At 38.8% G+C, this 24176-nt stretch overlaps 1 protein-coding gene across 1 annotated transcript; it reads left to right on the top strand.

The window, feature by feature from the left end:
* Window positions 1-913: 913 nt before the first annotated feature.
* Window positions 914-23990, top strand: LOC133261099 (olfactory receptor 9G19-like). Its single transcript, XM_061439664.1, has 3 exons — window positions 914-1233; window positions 21459-21585; window positions 23085-23990. The coding sequence occupies exons 1-3, from the start codon at window positions 914-916 to the stop codon at window positions 23988-23990; spliced, it is 1353 nt and encodes a 450-aa protein (XP_061295648.1).
* Window positions 23991-24176: the final 186 nt, after the last annotated feature.

Below are 24176 nucleotides of genomic sequence, written 5' to 3'. Positions count from 1 at the left end.
CACAGGAAAAGCCAATTTTTGACTTTCAAATCTGAAAGGAGTCTGCCACAGGATTCTCTCTTGTTCAGGAAAGATAAGTGTTTTAGTATATTCAGGCCTTCAGCTGATGCGATGAGGCCCAGGTGCTTGCTGGAGGGCAATCTGATTCAAAATTCACTGATTTGAATGTTATTCTTATCCCCAAACACCTGCACAGAATCATCTAGAATAATGTTTGACCACAGATGGGCATTGTGACCCAGCCAAATTGACACATATAATTAATCATCATAGAGCTGAATAGATTTCATGTCATGGTAAAATAAAGAAACATGCTAATTGTTCAGCACACTGAAGACACTGGGAAACGACTGGGGTATCCAAGTGGAATATTATATTATTTTCAAATATCATATTTTAATGAAACAAATACAATTCAAAATAATAATAAAGGTTATTTGAATTTGTATAAAAATTACAAATATTTTTCCCAAATTTTTGAATAGAAAACTTGAATTTGCTTTCAACAGTTTATCTCAGCCTTTTCAGTTGAAGTAACTATGAAAAATTTCTGAAGAATAATCTTTTAAATTAAAAAAATATTTAATTTTCTTTCTGGAGTATAGTTGCTTTACACTGTTGTGCTAGTTTCTGCTATATAGCAAAATGAATCAGCTCTACATATGCATATACTTAAAGGGCCTGATATTAAATTTAAATAAACGATGTTAAAGCTATTCTTCATTTTCTCCCTTTGAGAAACAGTGTTGAGATTTCTTGTTACAATGCAAATGAATTTCAAATCCAGTCTCATGTTCACATATAGCGTATTCCAAAAGCTGATGAATATCTAAACTGTGGAAGTTCACGTGGAGTTAGATAGTCATGTTGCAGCCTAGATGTCAGTAAAACGACAAGTCAGCTAAAGGTGCACATGTTTCTGATGAATGTGAAGATAGATTTGGGAGCCCAGGTGGACCTGTATTTGCCAGGAAATTTCACCAGACACAATATTCACCCCTTCCTGCCTGACTGCCTCTCCACAGACCTATCCTGCTGTACCATGGCCCTTATCCACAATGGGGCCATGGAGACAGTTGTTCAGGTGGCTGGATTAACCAGATTAGCATATGATGGCAAAGCAGAGAACGAAGCAGAGGATGTCGGGGTTAGTCTCCTTGTTGTCCTGTGGGGCAGGCCATCAGAGCACTCTATGCAAACTGCCTTCCATATTGTACCTGAGGAGGCTGCCAGGTCTGTGTGGCCAGCTCCCCATTTTTGTCCCAATATTTCTAGGCACCCTTGTACGTTGTACATTAATCAAAAAGCTCTTTTCATTCAGCACTGTCCCCCTAGCAGAATGTCTGCTACAGAGTAGGTGCTAAGTAATATTTATTAAATAATATTTGTTCATAAACTAGCTAGTATTTTATATTATCATATTCATACTAACTTCAGTATAAAATCTTTTCTTTGTCCTTGCATGGCTAAGAAGGTTACTGACAATAGTTGGACTATTCATCATAGTGGAAAATGTGGGGGAAAAAACACCAAATACCCATTGACAAATGGATAATCAAAGTGATGTATTCATATAGTGAAAGTGCAAGTGAAATTCACTCAGTCCTGTCCGACTCTTTGCAACCCCATGGAATATACAGTCCATGGAATTCTCCAGGTCAGAATGCTGGATGGGGAGCTTTTCCCTTCTCCAGGGGATCTTCCCAACTCAGGGATTGAACCCAGGTCTCCCACATTGCAGGTGGATTCTTTACTAGCTGAGAAACAACGGAAGCTCAAAATACTGGAGTGAGTAGCCTATTCCTTCTCCAGAGGATCTTCCCAACCCAGGAATCGAACCGGGGTCTCCTGCGTTGCAGGTGGATATTCATATTGTGGAATATTATTCAGCCTTATAAAGGAATGGGATTCTGATACATGCTACATGAATGAAATTTAAAATATTCAGCTAAGTGAAATAAGCCAGACACAAAAGGACAAATATTGTATGATTCCACTTAGGTAAGGTACTTGTGCTAAGTCGCTTCAGTTGTTTCTGACTCTGTGTAACCCTATGGACTGTTGCCCGTCAGGTTCCCTCTGTCCATATGGGACCCTCCAGGCAAGAATACTGGAGCGGGTTGCCATTTCCTTCTCCAGGGGATCTTCCCAATCCAGGAAGCAAACCCGCATCTCTTAAATCTCCTGCATTGGCAGGCGAGTTCTTTACCATTAGCGCCACCTGGGAAGCTGCTGCTGCTAAGTCGCTTCAGTCGTGTCCGACTTTGTGCGACCCCATAGATGGCAGCCCATCAGGCTCCCCCGTCCCTGGGATTCTCCAGGCAAGAACACTGGAGTGGGTTGCCATTTCCTTCTCCAATGCGTGAAAAGTGAAAGTGAAGTCGATCAGTCTTGTCCGACTCTCCGCAACCCCATGGACTGCAGCCCACCAGGCTCCTCCGTCCATGGGATTTAAGAGCAGTCAAATTCACAGAGATGGAAAATAGACTGTGGTCACCAGCAGGTAGGGGAGGGGACAGCATGGAGTTATTGTTTGTTAGGTTCAGGTTTTAGTTTCGAATGATGAAAAAATAATTCTGGAATTGGATGGGAGTAATGGTTGTATGATGGTATTATTTACTTAATGTCACTTATACATTGTCAATTATGTATAATGTCAATTATACATTGAATCGTTAAAATGACAATTTTATATATGTTTATGTTATTTTACTATGATTTTTAAAAAAGTTGATTGACAGGATTTGTACAGAATAAGGGTGTATGTTCTGCCTTAAAGAAGTATCCAGGTCTCTACCTTTTCTCTTAAAAAAAAATCAAAAATTAAAAATGAGACCCTCAAAATGATTTTAAAATGGCTTTTATGAATTTAATCCTTAAAAGTACAAGCTTTGGGCTCAGATGCACCTGGCTAGAGATGGAATGATCAACTACTAAAATAATCATAATTCTCTGTTGAATATTTAAGCCCAATAAACTGTAACATTATGTCCTATGTATAAAACTATTTTTCAGCTATTACCAGTCTTAAACAAGTGTTTAAAAACCATGAAGATATTATTCTCTGGCTAAATATGTAGTAAAAAATAAAATGTTATACAGATGTTTTCAAAACACTAAACAAGGGGGAAAATTTTCAAACAAGGAAGATCAGAAATGAACCACCTAACTTAGTAGCAGTTATATTTGTGTGATGAGATCATTGAAAAAAAATTATATTTCTGTGTTGTTTAAGCTTTTTATAATGAGTATGTCTCTATAATGTCTACTTAAAAAGGATCCTAGAATACCCTTAAGAATGTCCACTTAATTCTTTACTGTCCTTTTCAAGGATAGTAACTCTCCTTTTATTTATTTTTAACTGAAATTTGGATTTGAAAATAAGCCTGTTTAATATATTTATTATTCAGTATCAGTCAACAACAATGCTTTAAGCATTTCCTTGCTAGTTTATAGCCTTCCAATTTTTTAAAATTTAATTTTATTTTTAAACTTTACAATATTGTATTAGTTTTGCCAAATATTGAAATGAATCCGCCACAGGTATACCTGTGTTCCCCATCCTGAACCCTCCTCCCTCCTCCCTCCCCATACCCTCCCTCTGGGTCATCCCAGTGTACCAGCCCCAAGCATCCGGTATCATGCATCGAACCTGGACTGGCGACTCGTTTCATACATGATATTATACATGTTTCACTGCCATTCTCCCCAATCTCCCCACCCTCTCCCTCTCCCACAGAGTCCATAAGACTGATCTATACATCAGTGTCTCTTTTGCTGTCTCGTACACAGGGTTATTGTTACCATCTTTCTAAATTCCATATATATGAGTTAGTATACTGTATTGGTGTTTTTCTTTCTGGCTTACTTCACTCTGTATAATAGGTTCCAGTTTCATCCATCTCATTAGAACTGATTCAAATGTATTCTTTTTAATTAGCCTTCCCATTTTTAATTTACTATTTCTTGGTATAAAACACACATTCACCATTCTCATTTCATACTTTGATTTACCTGGTTTTAAACTTGAGGCCTCTGTGGCATGGATTTTGCCCTTGATGAAGTACTTCTAAGGACGTTTAGGAGATTCTGGGCTTGTGGACCCTTTGGTGGGAAAAGAAACAAACAACAGGAATAGAAGACAGGACTGGGGAAGTTAAATGACTATAATCTTTGCATAATTTTACTTGTAAAATTGAGATGAAACTAATACCCTGGCAAATGTGTAAGAGTTTATGTGGAAAGCCTGAGAGCATATGGACTGTTGAAAATCTTGACAATACAGAACTGGTGATCTTGTCCAGGTAAGATTAAGAAGATATTGGTTTGGGAAGCTTACCGGATAGGAAGTCAAAGGGGAGAGTATCAGACTGAACTTTGTCATTAATTTTTCTTTAACCTCCAGAAGCTACCTTGCTCTGAGGAGGGCTTCATTTTCACATTTATAAAATAGACTTACAACTATTTCTGAGCAACAAAATAGGGCTTATTTACTAAAGTTAAAATACTATAGTTTTTTGGCCTTTATTGTTGCTATTAATAAAAATAACCAGATAAATATAGTCTCTATCCTTAGGAAAGTCTCAATCGAATAATGCACGGCTAAAGTATAATGGCTAAAATGTATGACAGAATTGTTAATAGTCATAAGAAGGAAACACAGGGTTTGATGAAGACTCAAAGGAAGGAAGGAAAGAAGGAAGGAATATTCACTGTGCATTAGATTAGGCAGTAAATAATCATTGTGGAGGAGGTGACCTTTGAGACGGGCACTGAAGGTAGGATTTGGATGTCCAGCTGTGATGAGAGGAATAGCAGGTGAAGGGAATGACCCAAGGAGGGGTCTGGAGATATGACAAACAGGGGGTCACATTTAGCTGAGATTATGGGAGAAGGCGATGTCACACCACTCCAGTACTCTTGCCTGGAAAATCCCATGGATGGAGGAGCCTGGTAGGCTGCAGTCCATGGTGTTGCGAAGAGTCGGACACGACTGAGCGACTTCCCTTTCACTTTTCACTTTCATGCATTGGAGAAGGAAATGGCAAACCATTCCAGTGTTCTTGCCTGGTGAATCCCAGGGACAGTGGAGCCTGGTGGGCTGCCGTCTATGGGGTCGCACAGAGTCGGACACGACTGAAGCGACTTAGCAGCAGCAGCAGCAGCATGGAAACAGTAAAGTTGAGTGGTATGGGATATGAATAGAAGAATAGATGGAGTCATATTATGATCTAATTGGTTTAATGAGTTGTAACATTATTCTCTAGAAAGAGGCTAATTTATATCACATTAGGGCTACCCTGTTGGAAAGGTGGCTTTGTGTAGGATGGTCAGAGTGTCTAGAGGTGATAAGACCAGGTAGGAGCTAGTGCAATAGTCTGGATGAGAATAATAGTGATAATTAAGCAATAATGAGAAGTAATATTTATTGAGCACTTACTATCTTCTAGGCACATTATATGCACTATCCCATGTAATTCCTTACTGTGAGTACCACTAACTTGCAGCTACACTTGAAGAAACAGAAACTCAGGGGTTTTAAATAACTTGCTCAAGATCAAGAGCTGGTGTTCCAACCTGAAAGTGTCCTCCTGAGGTACACACACCATTTTGTTTTTGTTTTTAATTAAGTTTTTATTTTGAGATAATTGTAGATGAAATAATGAGAAATATGAGAAGTAAGTATGAGAAATAATACAGAGAGATCCTATGCACTTTTTTCTTAATTTTTCTAATGTAACATCTCCTGTGCTTCACCTACTTTACGTATCTACCCTCCTCCAAACCCCTGACAATCAGTGATCTTTTTCTGTCTGTATATTTCTGCCTTTTCTATAATGTCATGTAATGGGAATAACAAAATACGTAGCTTTTGAAGACTAGGACCCACGTTCCTCAACTAGCAAAGACTTGGAATTACAGCCTTTCCTATATCTTCTGATTTTTATAAAGGAATTTAATCTTCCACCTTTGCCAGTTTTTGCTAAATGTGAATAAATTTTTCTTTTGTTTGTTTTGTAGGGCAAACAATCTATTTTAAAGAAACCAGGATAACAATCAATAGACTTATAGTGCTAGAAAGAACCGCCCCGCACCTTACGTTAATTTACAAAGTCATTGTGATTCCCCGGGGTCAGTTCTTCTCTGCTGCCTCACTGTATCAGGCCTCAAGAGCTACATTTCAGAGTTGAACACCAATTATCAACCAGGAAGTTTTCTTATTTAAAACTGCCTTTATTAATTAGTTCCTCTGAAACTTGTTTAGGAGTGAGGCAAATAATTTCTTTCAAGGTTAGTAATCGCCCATCTCTGAACACTCAATGAGTCTTAATAATGCCCAAAGCATCTTGTTAGAGAGATTAGTAAAAATGTTTGGTCTTGGAGTCTGTCTCACACTGGGATGAAAAACTTAAGTTAGTTTTTTGCTATAATAGCTTCTCTGAAGATGTAACTACTGATTGCTCAGGTTTGAAACTCATTCAAAGTTTTTTTGAATCCCAGAAATGTTAGAAGTGAGAACTACCTTAGCAATAATCAGGGATGATCCTTCTGTTTGTGAGATGAGGGAACTAATAAAGAATTGATTGGCTTAAGGTCATGGAGATAGAAGTTAAATATTAAGAACTTGGTCCTCATGATGATTAGGGAGGTTACACCTTGTGAGGTCCCATGATATTATAAAAAACAGAGGAAAGAAGCAAGGAGGGAGGAAAATGAAGCTCAAATAACTAATCACACTGAAAGAGAATATTAAACATTTTATGATTAACTCATGACTATTCCCAAAGGGCATTCTATTAAAAAAGACAATCATATTCTTGTGGAATTTTAGAAATATGTGATAGAGAAGTAAAGGAGAATTTTTAAAAAAGAAAGTCAGTGCTTCCTAGTACTTTTTGACAGAGGCAGTAAGGGGAAGGAAATAGTCTTGAGAACTCAGGGAAATAATGACCCTTGCTCTCAATTAAATCAACTTTGCTTTCTTTTCTGGCCAGCTTTTTTTTTTTTAAAAATGAATCTTTTCTCTGAGAGATAGTTGACTGGTATAATCTGCTGAATGGGTATAGCAAATAAATGCAAATATACTTTATATAGTTTCAATGCATGTAAACTTCGTATTTTGGAGCCCAAAAAGATAAAGTCTGACACTGCTTCCACTGTTTCCCCATCTATTTGCCATGAAGTGATGGGACCAGATGCCATGATCTTCATTTTCTGAATGTTGAGCTTTAAGCCAACTTTTTCACTCTTCTCTTTCATAATCATCAAGAGGCTTTTCGGTTCCTCTTCACTTTCTGCCATAAGGGTGGTGTCATCTGCATATCTGAGGTTATTGATATTTCTCCTGGCAATCTTGATTCCAGCTTGTGCTTTTTCCAGCCCAACGTTTCTCATGATGTATTCTGCATATAAGTCAAATAAGCAGGGTGACAATATACAGCCTTGACGTACTCCCTTCCCTGTTTGGAACCAGTCTGTTGTTCCATGTCCAGTTCTAACTGTTGCATCCAGATTTCTCACGAGGCAGGTCAGGTTGTCTGGTATTCCCATCTCTTTCAGAATTTTCCACAGTTTATTGTGATCCACACAGTCAAAGGCTTTGGCATATACTGTATACACACACATAAACACACTCAGAGGAAATGTATGACAGAACAAACATTATACTAGTTTAGGGGGAGGTCTTTAATTGATGAAGTAATTTGGAATAGGTATTACAAGGCATAACAATGCTGTTTTAAGACAAAAGTGAGAGGATTGCAGTAAAAAGCCATGAGTAATTATGCAAAAAAGAAATATGGGTGGGCCCCTAATAGTCAACCCAAAATGGATTAGAGACTTAAATATAATACTTTACACTGTAAAAACTAGAAGAAAACATAGAGGGAAATATCCTTGACATTGGCAATGATTTTTTGAATGTGGCACCAAAAGCCCAGAATCAAAAGCAAAAATATACAAGTGGACTATATCAAAATGCTTTTCTGCACAGCAAAGAAAACTATTATAATGAAAAGACAACTTGTGTTTGGAAAAATACTTGCAAATATAGATCTGATAAGCAATTAATGTCCAAAACATTTAAAGATCTCAAACATCCTAGAAGTAAAAAATATCAAAGACGTTGATTTAAAAAATGGCCAAAGGACTTGAATAGACATTTTTTTCTGAGGAAGACATACAAATGACAAATATAAAAATATACTCCACATCACTTGTCATTAGGAAAGTGCAAATTAAAACCATAATGAGGTATGGACTCATACTTGTTGGAATGACTATTGTCAAAAAGACAAAAGATAACAAGTGCAGTCAAAGATGTAGAGAAAAAGGACCCTCATACATTTTGGCGAAGGAAAATTGTCATAGGCTTAATGGAATACAGTTTGGAGGTTTCTCTAAAAACAGAACTACCATATGATTCAGTAATTTCATTTCTGAATATGTATCCAAAGAAAATGAAATCAGTACATTGGACATTCTAAATGTCCATTGATGTATGAATGGATAAAGAAATTGTAATATATCTTTATCTATACCTATAATTTTAGAATGAAGGGAATCCTGTGTTTTGCAACAACATGGGTGAATTTGGAGGATAGTGTGCTCAGTCACCGAGCACAATTGTGTCCAACTCATTGGGACCCCATCAGCCATAGCCCACCAGGCTCCTCTGTCCATGGGATTTCCCAGGCAAGAATACTGGAGTGGCTTACATTTCCTCCTTCAGGGGATCTTCCCGTCCCAGAGCTTGAACCCATATCTCTTGTGTCTCTGGTATTGAAAGTGGATTCTTTATCACTAGTGTCACCTGGTAAGCCCCCAGAGGACATTATCCGAAGCAAATGAGCCAGGCGTTAAAAAGACAAACACTGCAGGACCCCACTTACATGTGAAATCTCAAAAAGTCAAATTCATAGAAATGGTGAGTAGACCGGGGACAGGGAGGTGTGGGAAACAGGGAGATGTTGGTCAAAGTGTGTGAAGTTTCAGTTATGTAGGTTTGAATAAGTTTGAGAAACCCAAAGTGCTGCATGGTGATCATAGTTAATGGTTATATTATATTGGAAACTTGCTAAGAGAGTAGATCTCAGATGATCTCAACACAGGCCCGCACACACACATACACACTCACACACACACGATGATGATGTGAGAAGGTGGATGTGTTAATTGGCTTGGATATAGTACTCATTGCACTATATATATATGTATGTATGAAAACACTGTGCTTTACTTCTTGCATGTGTGCTCAGTCATATCTGACTCAGGGCAAAAATCACCCAGTGTTCTTGGGGTTTGTGGTTTACAGAAGAGGCAGGAAAATAAACAACTACAAATATACGTAAATTATTCAGCATAATAAATACTACAAAGTTAGGATTCTAGATTACAGATACTCGGAAGGGTATGGATTCTGTAAGTAACTAGGGCAGGAGAGCCTGGCTAAAGGACAGTGCTTCTTGTTGAACACATGTGTGAATACTTTAAGCACAGTATTATTTTTATACACCACAAGGCGGCAAGATTTACCCAACAAAAGCGTCTTTCCTTGAAATGCTGAAGTTGGACTGGGTTTTTTGACTATACACATATGAACACAAATAATAATATAGAAAAAAAATTAAATCATTCATAAACACTGTCATTAATTATATTAATATGTTTATAGATAGAGGGAAATAATTCTTTTAAATTTCTATTAGAAGGCTATATTAATTCATGTCTGTTACTAAAAAGAGTCAAAATCCTTAAAGTATATAGAAGGACAATGAAAACTCCATTCAACCTACCCCTTTATGTTTAACCTGCTTCAGGTTCAACTGATGACCCAGAGGGATGGGATGGGGAGGGAGATGGGAGGGGGGTTCAGCATGGGGGACACATGTACACACATGGCTGATTCATGTCAATGTATGGCAAAAACCACTACAATACTATAAAGTAATTAGCCTCCAATTAAAATAAATAAATTAAAAAACATAACAAACAAACAAAGAAAAATCACTTTCTTTCACCTTTTTATAGACTAATTTTAGTCTATAAATTAGTTATAAACTAAGTTTAAACTAAGGTTAAATTTAGTTTCAGGACAAAATTTATTGGAAAGTATAGAAGATAAATCCTTTTAACAATTTTTTTTTCTTTTTATATTTGTCTGCAAAAGAGTATTATAATGTTGTTGTATAGTCACTCAGCTGTGTCTGATTCTTTAGTGACCCCATATAGAGAGCCCACCAGGCTCCTCTGTCTATGGGATCGTCCAGGCAAGAATTCTGGGGTGAGTTGCCATTTCCCCCTCCAGGGGATCTTCTGACCAAGGGATTGAACCCGTGTCTTCTGCATTGGCAGGCATATTCTTTACCACTGAGCCACTTGGGAACGCTGGTGTTATAATATTTTCTTTCAATTACATTTCCATGATTCATTAAGTTATCTTTCTTGAAGGCAGGGACTACACGTTTGTTTGCTTTTGATTTTTAAAATCAGCAATGCCTATTTGTCTTACCAGTCATACATCTCTAATATTCTTGTCAGAGCACTACTTGATAAAATTTATGGAATTAGATAGGAGTTTCACATTACCAGAAAAACTGCAATTTATGAGATTTTATGCCATCTTCCCTAAAGGATACGAAAAGCACCTCAGTGTTCAAAATAAAGAAATCAAACAATATTAATATTAATTCTAAAATTATATATTATCTATTTTAAATAAGGTTCTAAACACTTTATGTGTTTTAACTTATTTTGCAAATTATTCATAGAATGCTTAAATACCATTGCTATTTGCTGTTTTTTAAAACAATTTTACTTCTTAGAGAAATGCATATCTTATACACTTTTTATTTTAGTTATCTGAGGTTTAAGAACGTTTCCCACTGCCCTAGGCAAGTTTTTATCTCTTTCAATTGTTTGAGGTTTGAGTGAGATAATATCCATAAAATTATCAACCCTGTGCCTGGAATTCAGCAAGAACTTGCCATAGTAACCATTCTTTTTATTAAGTGTTGAGAGTGGAGGACAGACGTGGAGGGAATCCTGAGTTCTTGGTGTTGATGGTGCTTTGCACATGTGTCTTTCTGAATCATGGTTTTCTCAGTTATATGTTCAGTACTGGTGATTCTATTTTTAGAAAAATTTTAAGGAATCTCCATACTGTTCTCCAAGTGGCTGTATCAATTTACATTCCCATCAACAATGCAAGGGAACTCCCTTTCCTCCACACCCTCTCCAGCATTTATTGTTTGCAGGTTTTTTGATGATGGCCATTCTGATCAGTGTAGATTGGCACCTCATTGTAGCTTTGATTTGCTTTTCTCCTGTATGAATGTGAGAGTTGGACTATAAAGAAAGTTGAGCTCAGAAGATTTGATGCTTTTGAACTGGAGAAGACTCTTGAGAGTCCCTTGGACTGCAAGGAGATTCATCCAGTCCATCCTAAAGGAGATCAGTCCTGGGTGTTCATTGGAAGTGCTGATGTTGGAGCTGAAACTCCAATACTTTGGAAATGTCATGCAAAGGACCAACTCATTTGAAAAGACCTTGATGCTGGGAAAGGTTGAAGGCAGGAGGAGAAGGGGACTCCCAACAGAGAATGAAATGGTTGGATGGCATCACCAACTCAATGGACATGAGTTTAAGTAAACTCTGGGAGTTGGTGATAGACAGGGAAGCCTGGCGTACTGCAGTCTATGGGTTCACAAAGAGTCAGATATGACTGAGCGACTGAACTGAACTGAACAATTAGTGATGCTGAGCATCTTTTCCTGTGTCTCTTGGCCATCTGTGTTTTATTTAGACCTTTGGCCAATTTTTTGATTGGTTGTTTTTAGATAGTCAGTTGCATGAGTTCTTTGTATATATTGGAGATAAATCCTTGTCATTACCTTGTACGGAAGTGCACCTCATTGGGACTCACCATTACAAAGAACAGTGAGTGATTTATACTATTTTTGCAAGATGGTGGGGGAATGCCAAATGTTTTAGGCTAATTTTTGACTTGAATTGTGTGGCATTACTAGAAACATGCAAGGTGGAGTAGCTTGCAAAAATATTGCAAGCTCAAGGAACAGCGTGCTCAAATCCAAGGAGAGGTGCTCATAGTGGAGGCTTTTCCAGGTAATAAGACAGAGCTCTAAGGGTCTGCACCATTGAAAGCACGATTGTGATGACTAGCAGAAGATGTGACTGGGCAGGAAGGCCGTAATTTATGAGCCTTTTTGTGTCATGTAGGGAAGCATGAACTCTTATCTTGTCAAGTTCCAAGACTGGTCTGAGGTTACTTAGAGGGACTGTGATTTACAGTAGGATCATAAACAGAACTGAAGTGACTTAGCAGCAGCAGCAGCATAAACAGAAACATTTTTCTTTGATTGAGGTTCTGTTTATAGAAGTGCAAATGAATCAGCCTTAATTTGTCCAGCCTTGTGCGGGAATCTCCTCTATTATGCAGCTCAGTTGGTAAAGAATCCACCTGCAATTCAGGACACCCCGGTTCGATTTCTGGGTCAGGAAGATCTGCTGGAGAAGGGACAGGCTACCCACTCCAGTATTCTCAGGCTTCCCTTGTGGCTCAGCTGGTAAAGAATCTGCCTGCAATGTGGGAGACCTGGGTTCAATCCCTGCATTGGGAGGATCCCCTGGAGAAGGGACAGGCTATCCACTCCAGTGTTCTGGCCTAGAGAATTCCATGGACTAGTCTATGGGGTCATAAAAAGTCTGACACGGCTGAGTCACTTTCACGTTCCTCTATTATGCAAGAGTATTTCATAAATTTAAGAACACAGTCAGTTATTATGACCTTTTTCCTTTTTCCTCTCCTTCCAAAAAATGGCCCCTGTGCCTGACATAGTTACACTTAAGCAGCTTTGCCCTCTTGCATTCTCTGAGTATATTAGTGTTACTTGCTTAGTTGTGTCTGACTCTGTGATCACATGGACTGTAGCCCACCAGGCTCCTCGTCCATGGAATTCTCCAGGCAAGAATACTGGAGCTGGTTGCCATTTCCTTCTCCAGGGGATCTTCCTAATCCATGGATAGAACCTGGATCTCCTGCATTGGCAGGCAGATTCTTTATCATCTGAACCACCAGGGAAGCCTCATTCTCTGAGTGGTCCTTAGGGATCCTAGGTGCACAGTGACATTTTCTGCCCCTTTGCCTTAGTTTCCCTTCATCCTTTGCTTCAAGATCAGGCATGTGTGGATGGCACTGAGGGGGTGTTTATATAGAGGAGGGCTCTCCTATCCCACCTGTAGTGGTGAAAGCCTCCAAGTCACAGCATAGGAGTGACACATAGGTTTTGCAGAGATTCTAACAGCACATTTCTGACCAAGTACTATTTCCTCCTTTTTCTTTCCAGGACTCAGATATGAATACTTGAGTACATCATCAAAAGGCAATTTTTAAAAATTGACAAAAGGTTTTATATATTTAAGATGTATGACATGATGCTTTGATACACATATACACTGGAAAAATGATTATCACAAGCTAATTAACCCATTCATTACTTCATATAGTTACCATTTTTTTATGAGTGATAAGAGCACTGAAGATTTATTCTCTTAGCAAATTTCAAGTATATGATATACTTGTTTTCTACAGTACTTTTTAAAAATTAGTTTTAATTGGAGGATGATTGCTTTACAGTGTTGTTTGTTTCTGCCATAAATGGACATGAAGCAGCCATAGATATGCCTCCATCACCCTACTCTTGCACCTCCCTCTCCCTTCCCCACACCATCCCGCCTGGCCACCCCATCATGAATCCTCATCCCATCCCACCCCATCCCTGTAGGTTGTCACAAAGCCCCACACCCCTTTATCTTGTCACAGAGCACTGGGTTGAGCTGCCAATGTCATACAACAGATTCCCACTGGCTGTCTATTTTGCATATGGTAATGCATATAGGAATGTATATACTCCCATGCTCCCCTCTCAATTCGCCCCACCCCCTCCTGCCAACACTGTGTCCACTGGTCTGTTCTTGATGCCTGTGTCTCTGCTGCTGCCTGCAGAGATACAGAGGAGCCTGGGGGGATCCAGTCCATGGAGTCACAAAAAGCTGGACATGGCTGAGCGTCTGAGCACATAAGTTCATCAGTACCATTTTCCTAGAGCCCATCAGTTCAGTCGTTCAGTCGTGTCTGACTCTTTGCAACTGCATGAATCACAGCACACCAGGCCTCCCTGTCCATCACCAACTCCCAGAGTCCACCCAAACTCATGTCCATCGAGTCAGTGATGCCATCCAGCCATCTCATCCTCCGTCGTCCCTTTCTCCTCCTGCCCGTAATCTCTCCCAGCACCAGGGTCTTTTCCAATGAGTCAGCTCTTTGCATGAGGTGGCCAAAGTATTGGAGTTTCAGCTTCAGCATCAGTCCTTCCAAAGAACACCCAGGGCTGATCTCTTTTAGAATGGACTGGTTGGATCTCCTTGCAGTCCAAGGGACTCTCAAGAGTCTTATCCAACACCACAGTTCAAAAGCATCAACTCTTTGGCGCTCATCTTTATTCGCAGTCCAACTCTCACATCCATACATGACCACTGGAAAAACCATAGCCTTGACTAGATGGACCTTTGTTGGCAAAGTAATGTCTCTGCTTTTGAATATGCTGTCTAGGTTGGTCATAACTTTCCTTCCAAGGAGTAAGCATCTTTTAATTTCATGGCTGAAGTCACCATCTGCAGTGATTTTGGAGCCCCCAAAAATAAAGTCTGTCACTGTTTCCAAAGTTTCCCCATCTATTTCACATGAAGTGATGGGACCAGATGCCATGATCTTCGTTTTCTGAATGTTGAGCTTTAAGCCAACTTTTTCACTCTCCTCTTTCACCTTCATCAAGAAGCTTTCTAGTTTCTCTTCCCTTTCTGCCATAAGAGTGGTGTCATCTGCATATCTGAGGTTATTGATATTTCTCCCGGCAATCTTGATTCCAGCTTGTGTTTCTTCCAGTCCAGCATTTCTCATGATGTACTCAGCATAGAAGTTAAATAAGCAGGGTGACAATATACAGCCTTGACATACACCTTTTTCTATTTGGAACCAGTCTGTTGTTCCATGTCCAGTTCTAACTGTTGCTTCCTAATGTGCACATAGATTTCTCACAGGCAGGTCAGGTGTTCTGGTATTCCCATGCTTTTCAGAATTTTCCACAGTTTATTGTGATCCACACAGTCAAAGGCTTTGGCATAGTCCATAAAGCAGAAATATATATTTTTCTGGAACTCTGTTGCTTTTTGATGATCCAGGGGAGGTTGGCAATTTGATCTCTGGTTCCTCTGACTTTTCTAAAACCAGCTTGAACATCAGGAAGTTCATGGTTCATGTATTGCTGAAGCCTGGCTTGGAGAATTTTGAGCATTACTTTACTAGCATGTGAGATGAGTGCAATTGTGTGGTAGTTTGAGAATCCTTTGATATTGCCTTTCTTTGGGATTGGAATGAAAACTGACCTTTTCCAGTCCTGTGGCCACTGCTGAGTTTTCCAAATTTCCTGGCATATTGAGTGCAGCACTTTCACAGCATCATCTTTCAGGATTTGAAAGAGCTCAACTGGAATTCCATCACCTCCACTAGCTTTGTTCGTAGTGATGCTTTCTAAGGCCCACTTGACTTTACATTCCAGGATGTATGGCTCTAGGTCAGTGATCACACCATCGTGATTATCTGGGTCATCAAGATCATTTTTGTACAGTTCTTCTGTGTATTCTTGCCACCTCTTCTTAATATCTTCTGCTTCTCTTAAGTCCATACCATTTCTGTCCTTTATCAAGCCCATCTTTGCATGAAATATTCCATTGGTATCTCTAACTTTCTTGAAGAGATCTCTAGTCTTTCTCATTCTGTTGTTTTCCTCTATTTCTTTGCACTGATAGCTGAGGAAGACTTTCTTATCTATCCTTGCTATTCTTTGGAACTGTGCATTAAGATGCTTATATCTTTCCTTTTCTCCTTTGCTTTTCACTTCTCTTCTTTTCACAGCTATTTGTAAGGCCTCCTCAGACAGCCATTTTGCTTTTTTGCATTTATTTTCCATGGGGATGGTCTTGATCCCTGTCTCCTGTACAATGTCATGAACCTCCATCCATAGTTCATCAGGCATTGTCTATCAGATCAAGTCCCTTAAATCTATTTCTCACTTCCACTGTATAATCATAAGGGATTTGATTTAGGTCATACCTGAATGGTCTAGTGGTTTTCCAAACTTTCTTCAATTTAAGTCTTAATTTGGCAATAAGGAGTTCATGATCTGAGCCACATTCAGCTCCTGGTCTTGTTTTTGCTGACTGTATAGACCTTCTCCATCTTTGGCTGCAAAGAATATAATCAATATGTATGCATCAATATGCAATGCTTGTTTTCCCTTTCTGACTTACTTCACTCTGTATAGCAGGCTTTAGGTTTATTTACCTCCATAGAACTAACTCAAATGTATTGCTTTTAGTGACCGAATAATATTCCATTGTGTATAGGTACCACAGCTTTTTTATCCATTCATCTGTTGATGGACATCTAGGTTGCTTCCATGTCCTGGCTATTGTAAATTGTGCTGCAGTGAACATGGGCTACGTGTGTACTTGCACTATTATTTATTACAGCCATCATACTGTACATTGGATCCTCAAAGCTTCTGGATCTTTAAACTGAAAATCTGTCCTCTTGGACCAAAGTCTTCCCACTTGCAGCACTGCCCAGTCCATGGCAACCACCGTTGGATTCTACTGTTTTGATTTAACATATAAGTGATATTCTGCAGTATTTTTTTCTGCCTCTGGATCTTTCATTTTGCAATATGCTCTCCAGGTTTATCCCGATAGCAAGGTTTCCCTCTTGCTTATGGCTGAATAATAATAAACTTGATCCACAGTGTTCTACAAACCAGCCCTGTCTGCTCCCATGTTCTGGGATCAGATTTGGACAATTAATCTCTTTTTCCCTCCAAGGTTGTGTGTTGTCCAAGGATGCTCTCTAGTTCTCTGTGTAAATTTGCATTTATGTGCCCACATTTGTGTTATCCGTATACTTCGTGAAATAGCAAGAATTAAAATAGGCACACAGCCTAAGCTTACCCATAGTCATACCTGTTTCAATTCTGGAGGAAATGAGGAAACAATGTGATATGTTTTAAAGCACTGGAGTAAAAATATGACACAAGATTCTAGAGAATTATTAGAGCAGCTGTGAGGAGGAAGGATTCAAGGCAGGAGCAATCAGGACCCAGAAGTTTAGTGCCAGCACAGTAGTCTAAGCATGAAGCATGCGGCAGACAGATGGGGAGGGTGTTTTTGAGATAATGAGTTGCAGTAGGTTTAACAAGAGATGTAGGAACTGAAAACTGAAAGAAAGAATAGATATAAGAGAAAATTCTGGGGAAAAATCAGACAAAACCTGCTGTTTTCGTGTAGATAGTCTACTTGGATTTCCATATAGGATATTGTATAAGCTGGCAAAAAGCAGACCCTCCCCTCCAGTTGGGGAAATAGAAGTAAAAGCAGTTCCATTTATAAATTTTTAATATATTATTATAAGCTGTTATGAAATTATGAAAGCAATCTCCAGCAAGATTTTTTTTTTTTTAATTTGGAATGTCTACAGACAGTGTGCTTGTGTATGCTCAGTCATGTCTAACTCTTTGTTAGACAAAGACTAACAAACAGTCTCCATGTTCTGTAGCCTGCCAGGCTCCCCTGTCCATGGGATTCTCCATACAAGAATAGTGGAACGGGTTGCCATCCCCTTCTCCAGGGATCTTCCCAACTCAGGGATCGAACTTGTGTCCCTTACATTAGCATGCAGATCTTGAGACCCATATGGTCTTTAATTTTTTTAATTTATTTATTTTAATTGGAGGCTAATTACTTTACAATATTATAGTGGTTTTTCCCATACATTGACATGAATCCACATATTTGAGGCTTTGTATCTCTGAGGTGCTGAATTAAGGCTGTTTCAACCAAGGTAGGAAAAGCTGCAAGCTGTAACCAAATGTAAAACTACTGGAATACAATTGCTAATTAAATGAAAAAGCATTTCTAAGGTGACACTGACAGGGACAGGGAGTGAAAACAGAAAGGAGTAAGACTTTTACCCTCTCCTAGCTAGCTAGCCTCCTTCACCATGTGTTCACCTCCCTTAGTATAACTTCCAGGCAAACTTCCGAGGTCTTGCTATGAAAATTTGCATAATCCACCGCTCTTCAGGTGTATTCCAGAGTAGTCCTTGTACTCTCCCTCTGAGTCCTGCTTGGATATTATCTCTTGTAATTGGAAGCAAGGAAAGATGTTGTATGGTCTCTTTCATTATTGTAATTGTTCTTCAGTAGCTAATTTGTGTGTGACTCTTTGCAACCCCATGGACTGCAGCAGCCAGGCTTCCCTTTCCTTCTCTGTCTCCTGGAGTTTGCTCAGACTCAGACCCATGGAGTTGGTGTTGCCATGCAACCATCACATCCTCTGTCATTGTGGTGGTGGTTGAGTTGCTAAGTTGTGTCCGACTCTTTTGACCCCATGGACTGTAGCCTGCAAGTCTCCTCTGTCCATGGGATTCTCCAGGCAAGAATACCAGAGTGGGTTGCCATGCCCTTCTCCAGGGGATCTTCCCAACCCGGGAATGGAACCCAGGTCTTCTGCCTTGCAGGCAGTTTCTTAACTGGCTGAGCCATGGGCTACAAACAATTCTCGAGCATTGATTGTGTGCTGATGATTCTTTGTCTATTCCTTTCTGCCAAACTTTCTTTTATCACAAATGCAGGAATGGAAGTCACAAAGCTGAAGGGTTTTACAGATCAACTGTAAATTATATTCATGATGAGAGTTCTCTTCCTACTTCATCCCAGAGAGATAACTGGCACTAAAATTGGTCACTTGACACCAGGACAGCACATGGCATGTTCTTTGCTTTTAGCAGCAAATCCCAAAGGGATTCTCAGGCTTATATTTTCTCCCAGTATTGTTACCTTTGGAAACAGGATTCCTGTGAAGTGAATAGAAGGCACTTTTTGTTCTAAGGTAATCTAAAAAAAAATTGGGGCTTTAGTTGAAATTCAAGTGAGGAAAGTATTTATAATCCACAAAGAAACTACCTTGTTGAGCTGACCAGGCAAAAAAGGTCAGTAAATCACCATATGGGTAAAAACAAAACACTTTACAATATAATCAAATCATAATATAATTCCATTTCATGAAATACAGTAAGGTTTTATTTCCTATAGTTATAATGGATGAAGAAAACTGAAAGAAAGAAGTGAAGTTGCTCGGTTGTGTCTGACTCTTTGCGATCTCATGGACTGTAGCCTGCCAGGCTCCTCCATTCATGGGATTTTCCAGGCAAGAATACTGGAGTGGGTTGCCATTTCCTTCCCCAGGGCATCTTCTCGACCCAGGGATCAAAACGTGGTCTCCCACACTGCAGACAGGTTGAAATGCCTTCAAATGTCTTTTGTTTCATTCTTTTTCTCTTTTTCAGTGAAACAGATAATTAGTCGTATACTTTATGGATGTTTTTTTTTCTCATAAACCCTGAGTAGCTGCATGCAGCTCTCTGTGGCCCAGTGTCTCCTTTTATCTTGTAGTAAGCTGATCCATCCTTAATGTTGGTAAGAGTATAGAAATACTAATATTGGCCAATATTTTCATGACTTTGAAATGTTTCTTTTTATATGTTCTGAAGTTCATGGGATAGAAGCTCTTTAAGAGAAAGAGCAAAATTTTATATGTCTATCAATCTAGTTCTATGTATACTTATATCTTTGTCTATATTTATATCTATTTCCGTATATAATATATCCATCTATACTTGTAGTTCTATATATATTTCACTTTTCTTTTTTGACATCTAAGATTTATGTATAAAATATAGATATAGATGAATATGTTTAGGCATTTCTTTGGGATCATATTATGCTATTATAACTATAACTCAAGAAGTACCTGATTAAATTATCAAACTGAATGACACAGATTGCAAACACATTAAAACAGAAGAGGACTGGGAGATCACAAAGACCTCAGCTTCTTTTGGATAGCCAGCCCCAAAACTGTCTACCTCTTAAATCGGTCTCCTGATAATGAGTGATGTGGAGAGATATTTTGTGGGAAGAAAGTTTCTGAGTGTCCCTTCTAACAAGGCATGCAGCCAGCTTTAAGTCTAAGAATTAATGGCAAGTAAGGGTATCTCAAAAATCTCTCTTTTGTATCTTTATATATATAAGACTATTGTGTAATATATTATGAGGGCTTCCCTGGTAGCTCAGTGGTAAAGAATCGGCCTGCAGTGCAGGAGATGCAGGTTTGATTCCTGGGTTGGGAAGATCCCTTGGAGGGGGACATAACAACCCACACCAGTATTCTTGCCTGGAGAATTCCATGGACAGAGGAGCCTGGCAGGCTATAGTCTGTGGGGTCACAAAGAGTTGGACACGATTGAGTGACTAACACTTTCACTAAAGTCTCACTGAATTGAGAAGGTAGGTGAGAAAATAAAGCTTTAGAGGTTATCATTTTATTTCAAATGACAACAACCAACTCAGATCAGAATCCAGATTTCTTGATTCTTGATCTTAAGCAGCTTCCAGGAAGATGCTTTGTTAAAAAGGATCATGGCTCCTGGCACTCCTGAAATTCTAAAAGAACTGAAACATTACTTACTCCAATCCTCATTTGCTTTTTCTGAATAAATTCTACTTTGATAATAAATGTAGCATTAACATTTTTAATTAAAATTATGGATTTCATTCATCAAAAAGATACAGTTCCAGAAGAGCAATTATTTATATTTTTAAGCTTAAGTCCATTACCTAAATCTTCCCAGGTGGTGCAGTGGTAACGAATCTGCCTGCCAATGCAGGAGATGTAAGATATGCAGGTTCCATCCCTGGGTCAGGAAGATCCCCTAGAGAAGGAAATGGCAACCCATTCCAATATTCTTGCCTGGGAGATTCCATGGACAGAGGAGCCTGGCAGACTACACAGTACATGGGGTCACAAAGAGTCAAATGCAACTGAGTATGCACACTCATGCACACACACACACGCACTCATCACCTAAAAATATATATTTTATTTTTTCTTGGGTATAAGAGGTTTTGAAAGCCTTGGCTCTAATAGCAGAAATATATCCATGCCTGTTCAGAACCCTGAAAATCCTAATTTAGCCCTTTTTTGATTGTGCTAAGTGGTGTTATGTTTCTTTCAAGTTGTACCATAGACAAGCCGAGATGGTCCTTCCCCCATTGCTGGCGGCAGAAATGCTTCTACTTTCAAAGGAAGAAGACTATTAGAGGTTGACTTCTATAATTTCATGTATTAAATGATCATAAACTGGGTGGCGTAAAGCGGCAAAAATTTATTCTCTCATAGTTCTGGAGCTCAGAACTCAAAGGCAATGGATTAAAGTCAGGGTCATGATCCACCCAGAGGCTCTAGTGGAGCTTCTCTTTCTTGTCTCTTAGGCTTTGTGAGGTTGCTGGCATTCCCTGTGGTCGTATCACTCTGAACTCTGCTTCTCTGGTCACACTCTTCCTTCGCTGGGTCTGTAGTCAAACCTCCCTCTACCTCCTTTCTACAAGGATATTTGTGGTTGGATTTAGGGCCCACCCTGATTACTTTCTTATTTCAAAATTCTTAATTTTTAACTTAATTATCCTTTCCCCATAAAGTACATCCCCATGTACCAGCAATTAGTAAAACACTAATTTGAAAAGATACGTGCATCTCAATGTCCCCAGCAGCACTATCTACAAAAGACAAGATATGGAAGCAATGCAAATGCCCATCAACAGATGAATGGGTAAAGATGTAATATACGTATGTACATAGCAGAATATTGAGAGCTACAAAAATTAATGAAAGTCTGCCATTTACAGCAATGTAGATTAATCTAGAAAATAGTGAAGTAAGATGAAGATAAATACTGTATGACATCACATATGTAGAATTTGAGAAGTAAGGCAAATGAATATATGCAAAACAGAAATAGACTTACAGCTACAAGAAACAAACTAGTGGCTACCAATGGGGAAACGAAGGTAAAGGGACAAATTAGGGATATGGGATTAAGAGATACAAATTACTATGTATAAATAGATAAGCAACAAAGATACAACGTATAGCACAGAGAATCATAGCAAGTATCTTGTAATAACTTTAATAGAGTATAATCTGTAAAAATGCTGAATCATTATGCTGTACACTTGAAATTAATGTAATAATGTAAATCAACTAAACTTCAACTTTAAGAAAAAGAACTTGAACATCTTAATGGGCCATATTCTGCTGACCACGTTCCCCCAAATCATTCAGTTTGATAAGTTTAGTTTTTGTTTTTAATTCTCATTTCTATAGGAAATTAAACCACATTTTGAACACAATTATCCATTGATTAATATTTTCACTTCCTTTCAGCATGCATTTGAATGTCATACATACATAGATATGGTTTCAAATTCCTATTCTCTAAGTAAACCTATTGTATTATTCAAGTTATACATTTTATTATTCATTTTTAAACTTTATTTTTAGCTATTTTATTGGTTTTGTGGATAAAGAGTTAAAATATAAGTATGGCCTTCAAAGAAATTAGCATAAATGCACTTTCAAGTTTATTCCAAAGTGTGACCAGACTAATAAAAATATGCTTCTTCTGGTAATTCATTAGCAAAAACAAAGATTAAGAGCTCAAATGCAAACTCCCTTTTTTATGTCTTCCACGTGCTCCCCAATCACTCTAGCTGCAAACAGAAAAGAAGATAAACAAATCACCATCTCTCAAAAGGAGAATGATTAGAAAAAAATGTATGGTGACAAACTATATTATGTTCATAATCTGGTCTTTCAAGGCAGCATAGAAAAATTTAACAGTTTTCTAACAGGAATAATTTCCAGTTCAGCATAAACAATTTTTTTTAATGAACATGGTATATGCATTATTTGAGTATTTAAACAATCTAAAATGACATATAATGGGGAAGCTGATAACATCAATACCTTAAATCATGACATATTGATCATTTTTTTACAGAAAGGAATGAAAAAAACTCAGACTCAATGGATGAAAAAAAATATATACCGCGGTGAAGGAGTTCATACTTTTAGGATTTATGACAGACCCATGGTTACAGAGAGTTCTCTTTTATATCTTCCTCATCATATATATCAGCAGTCTTTTAGGGAACATCACCCTGATTTCTCTGATCTGTGCTGATTCTTGGCTCCACACACCCATGTATTTCTTCATTGGGAATCTTTCATTCCTGGATCTCTGGTATGCTTCCGTCTATGCCCCCCAAATCCTGATGACCTGCATCTCTGACGACAAGCGCATCTCTTTTGCTGGCTGCCTAGCTCATTTCTTTTTATCTGCTGGACTGGCTGACAGCGAGTGTTACCTGTTGGCTGCCATGGCTTATGACCGCTGTGTGGCCATCTCTAACCCGTTACTTTACTCCCAGGCCATGTCCCCAAATTTATGTACCAGTCTTGTTGCGGCTGCCTACTTTAGTGGCTTTGTGAACTCAACCGTCATCACCAGTGAAACATTTACCTTGAGCTTCTGCAGGAACAACGTCATTGATGATTTCTTCTGTGACCTGCCCCCCCTTGTCAAGTTGGCCTGTGATGTGAAGGAAAGCTACCAGGCTGTGCTTTATTTCATACTTGCTTCCAATGTCATCACTCCTGCCATGCTTATCCTTGCCTCCTATTTCTTCATCATTGCTGCCCTCTTGAAGATCCGCTCCACCCAAGGCCGCTTGAAGGCCTTCTCCACCTGTGGCTTTCACTTGACAGCTGTCACCTTGTACTATGTATCAATTCTCTTCATTTACTCCTGGCCAAGTACGAGCTATGCCCTGGAGAGGGAAAAAGTGGTGTCTGTGTTCTACACAGTGGTGATTCCCTTGTTGAATCCCTTGATCTATAGCTTAAGAAATAAAGATGTTAAAGATGCCTTGAGGAAAATGTTAGATAGAGCAAAGTTTCTTTAGCAAAGGCTTTGGTAAACAGTAGGTATAATGGTCATCTGAGTTAAATTCACCAATTCCAGTCCATTTTAGCTCACTGATTCCCAGAATGTCGACGTTCACTCTTGCCATCTCCTGTTTGACCACTTCCAATTTGCCCTGATTCATGGACCTAACATTCCAGGTTCCTATGCAATATTGCTCTTTATA

Source organism: Bos javanicus, chromosome 15 (assembly GCF_032452875.1).
Source record: "Bos javanicus breed banteng chromosome 15, ARS-OSU_banteng_1.0, whole genome shotgun sequence".
NCBI classification, from domain to species: Eukaryota; Metazoa; Chordata; class Mammalia; order Artiodactyla; family Bovidae; genus Bos; species Bos javanicus.
Note: the sequence above shows the minus strand (reverse complement) of the source record. Positions and strands in the feature narration are given on the sequence as shown.

What these genes read in the sequence shown, in the direction of transcription:
- LOC133261099 (XM_061439664.1), top strand. Translation starts at nt 914, where the DNA reads ATGTTTCTGATGAATGTGAAGATAGATTTGGGAGCCCAGGTGGACCTG. An exon ending in GTACCTGAGGAGGCTGCCAG is followed by an intron (nt 1,234 to 21,458) that starts GTCTGTGTGGCC and finishes CTTGTCTCTTAG; the next exon opens with GCTTTGTGAGGTTGCTGGCA. An exon ending in TTTCTACAAGGATATTTGTG is followed by an intron (nt 21,586 to 23,084) that starts GTTGGATTTAGG and finishes ACCGCGGTGAAG; the next exon opens with GAGTTCATACTTTTAGGATT.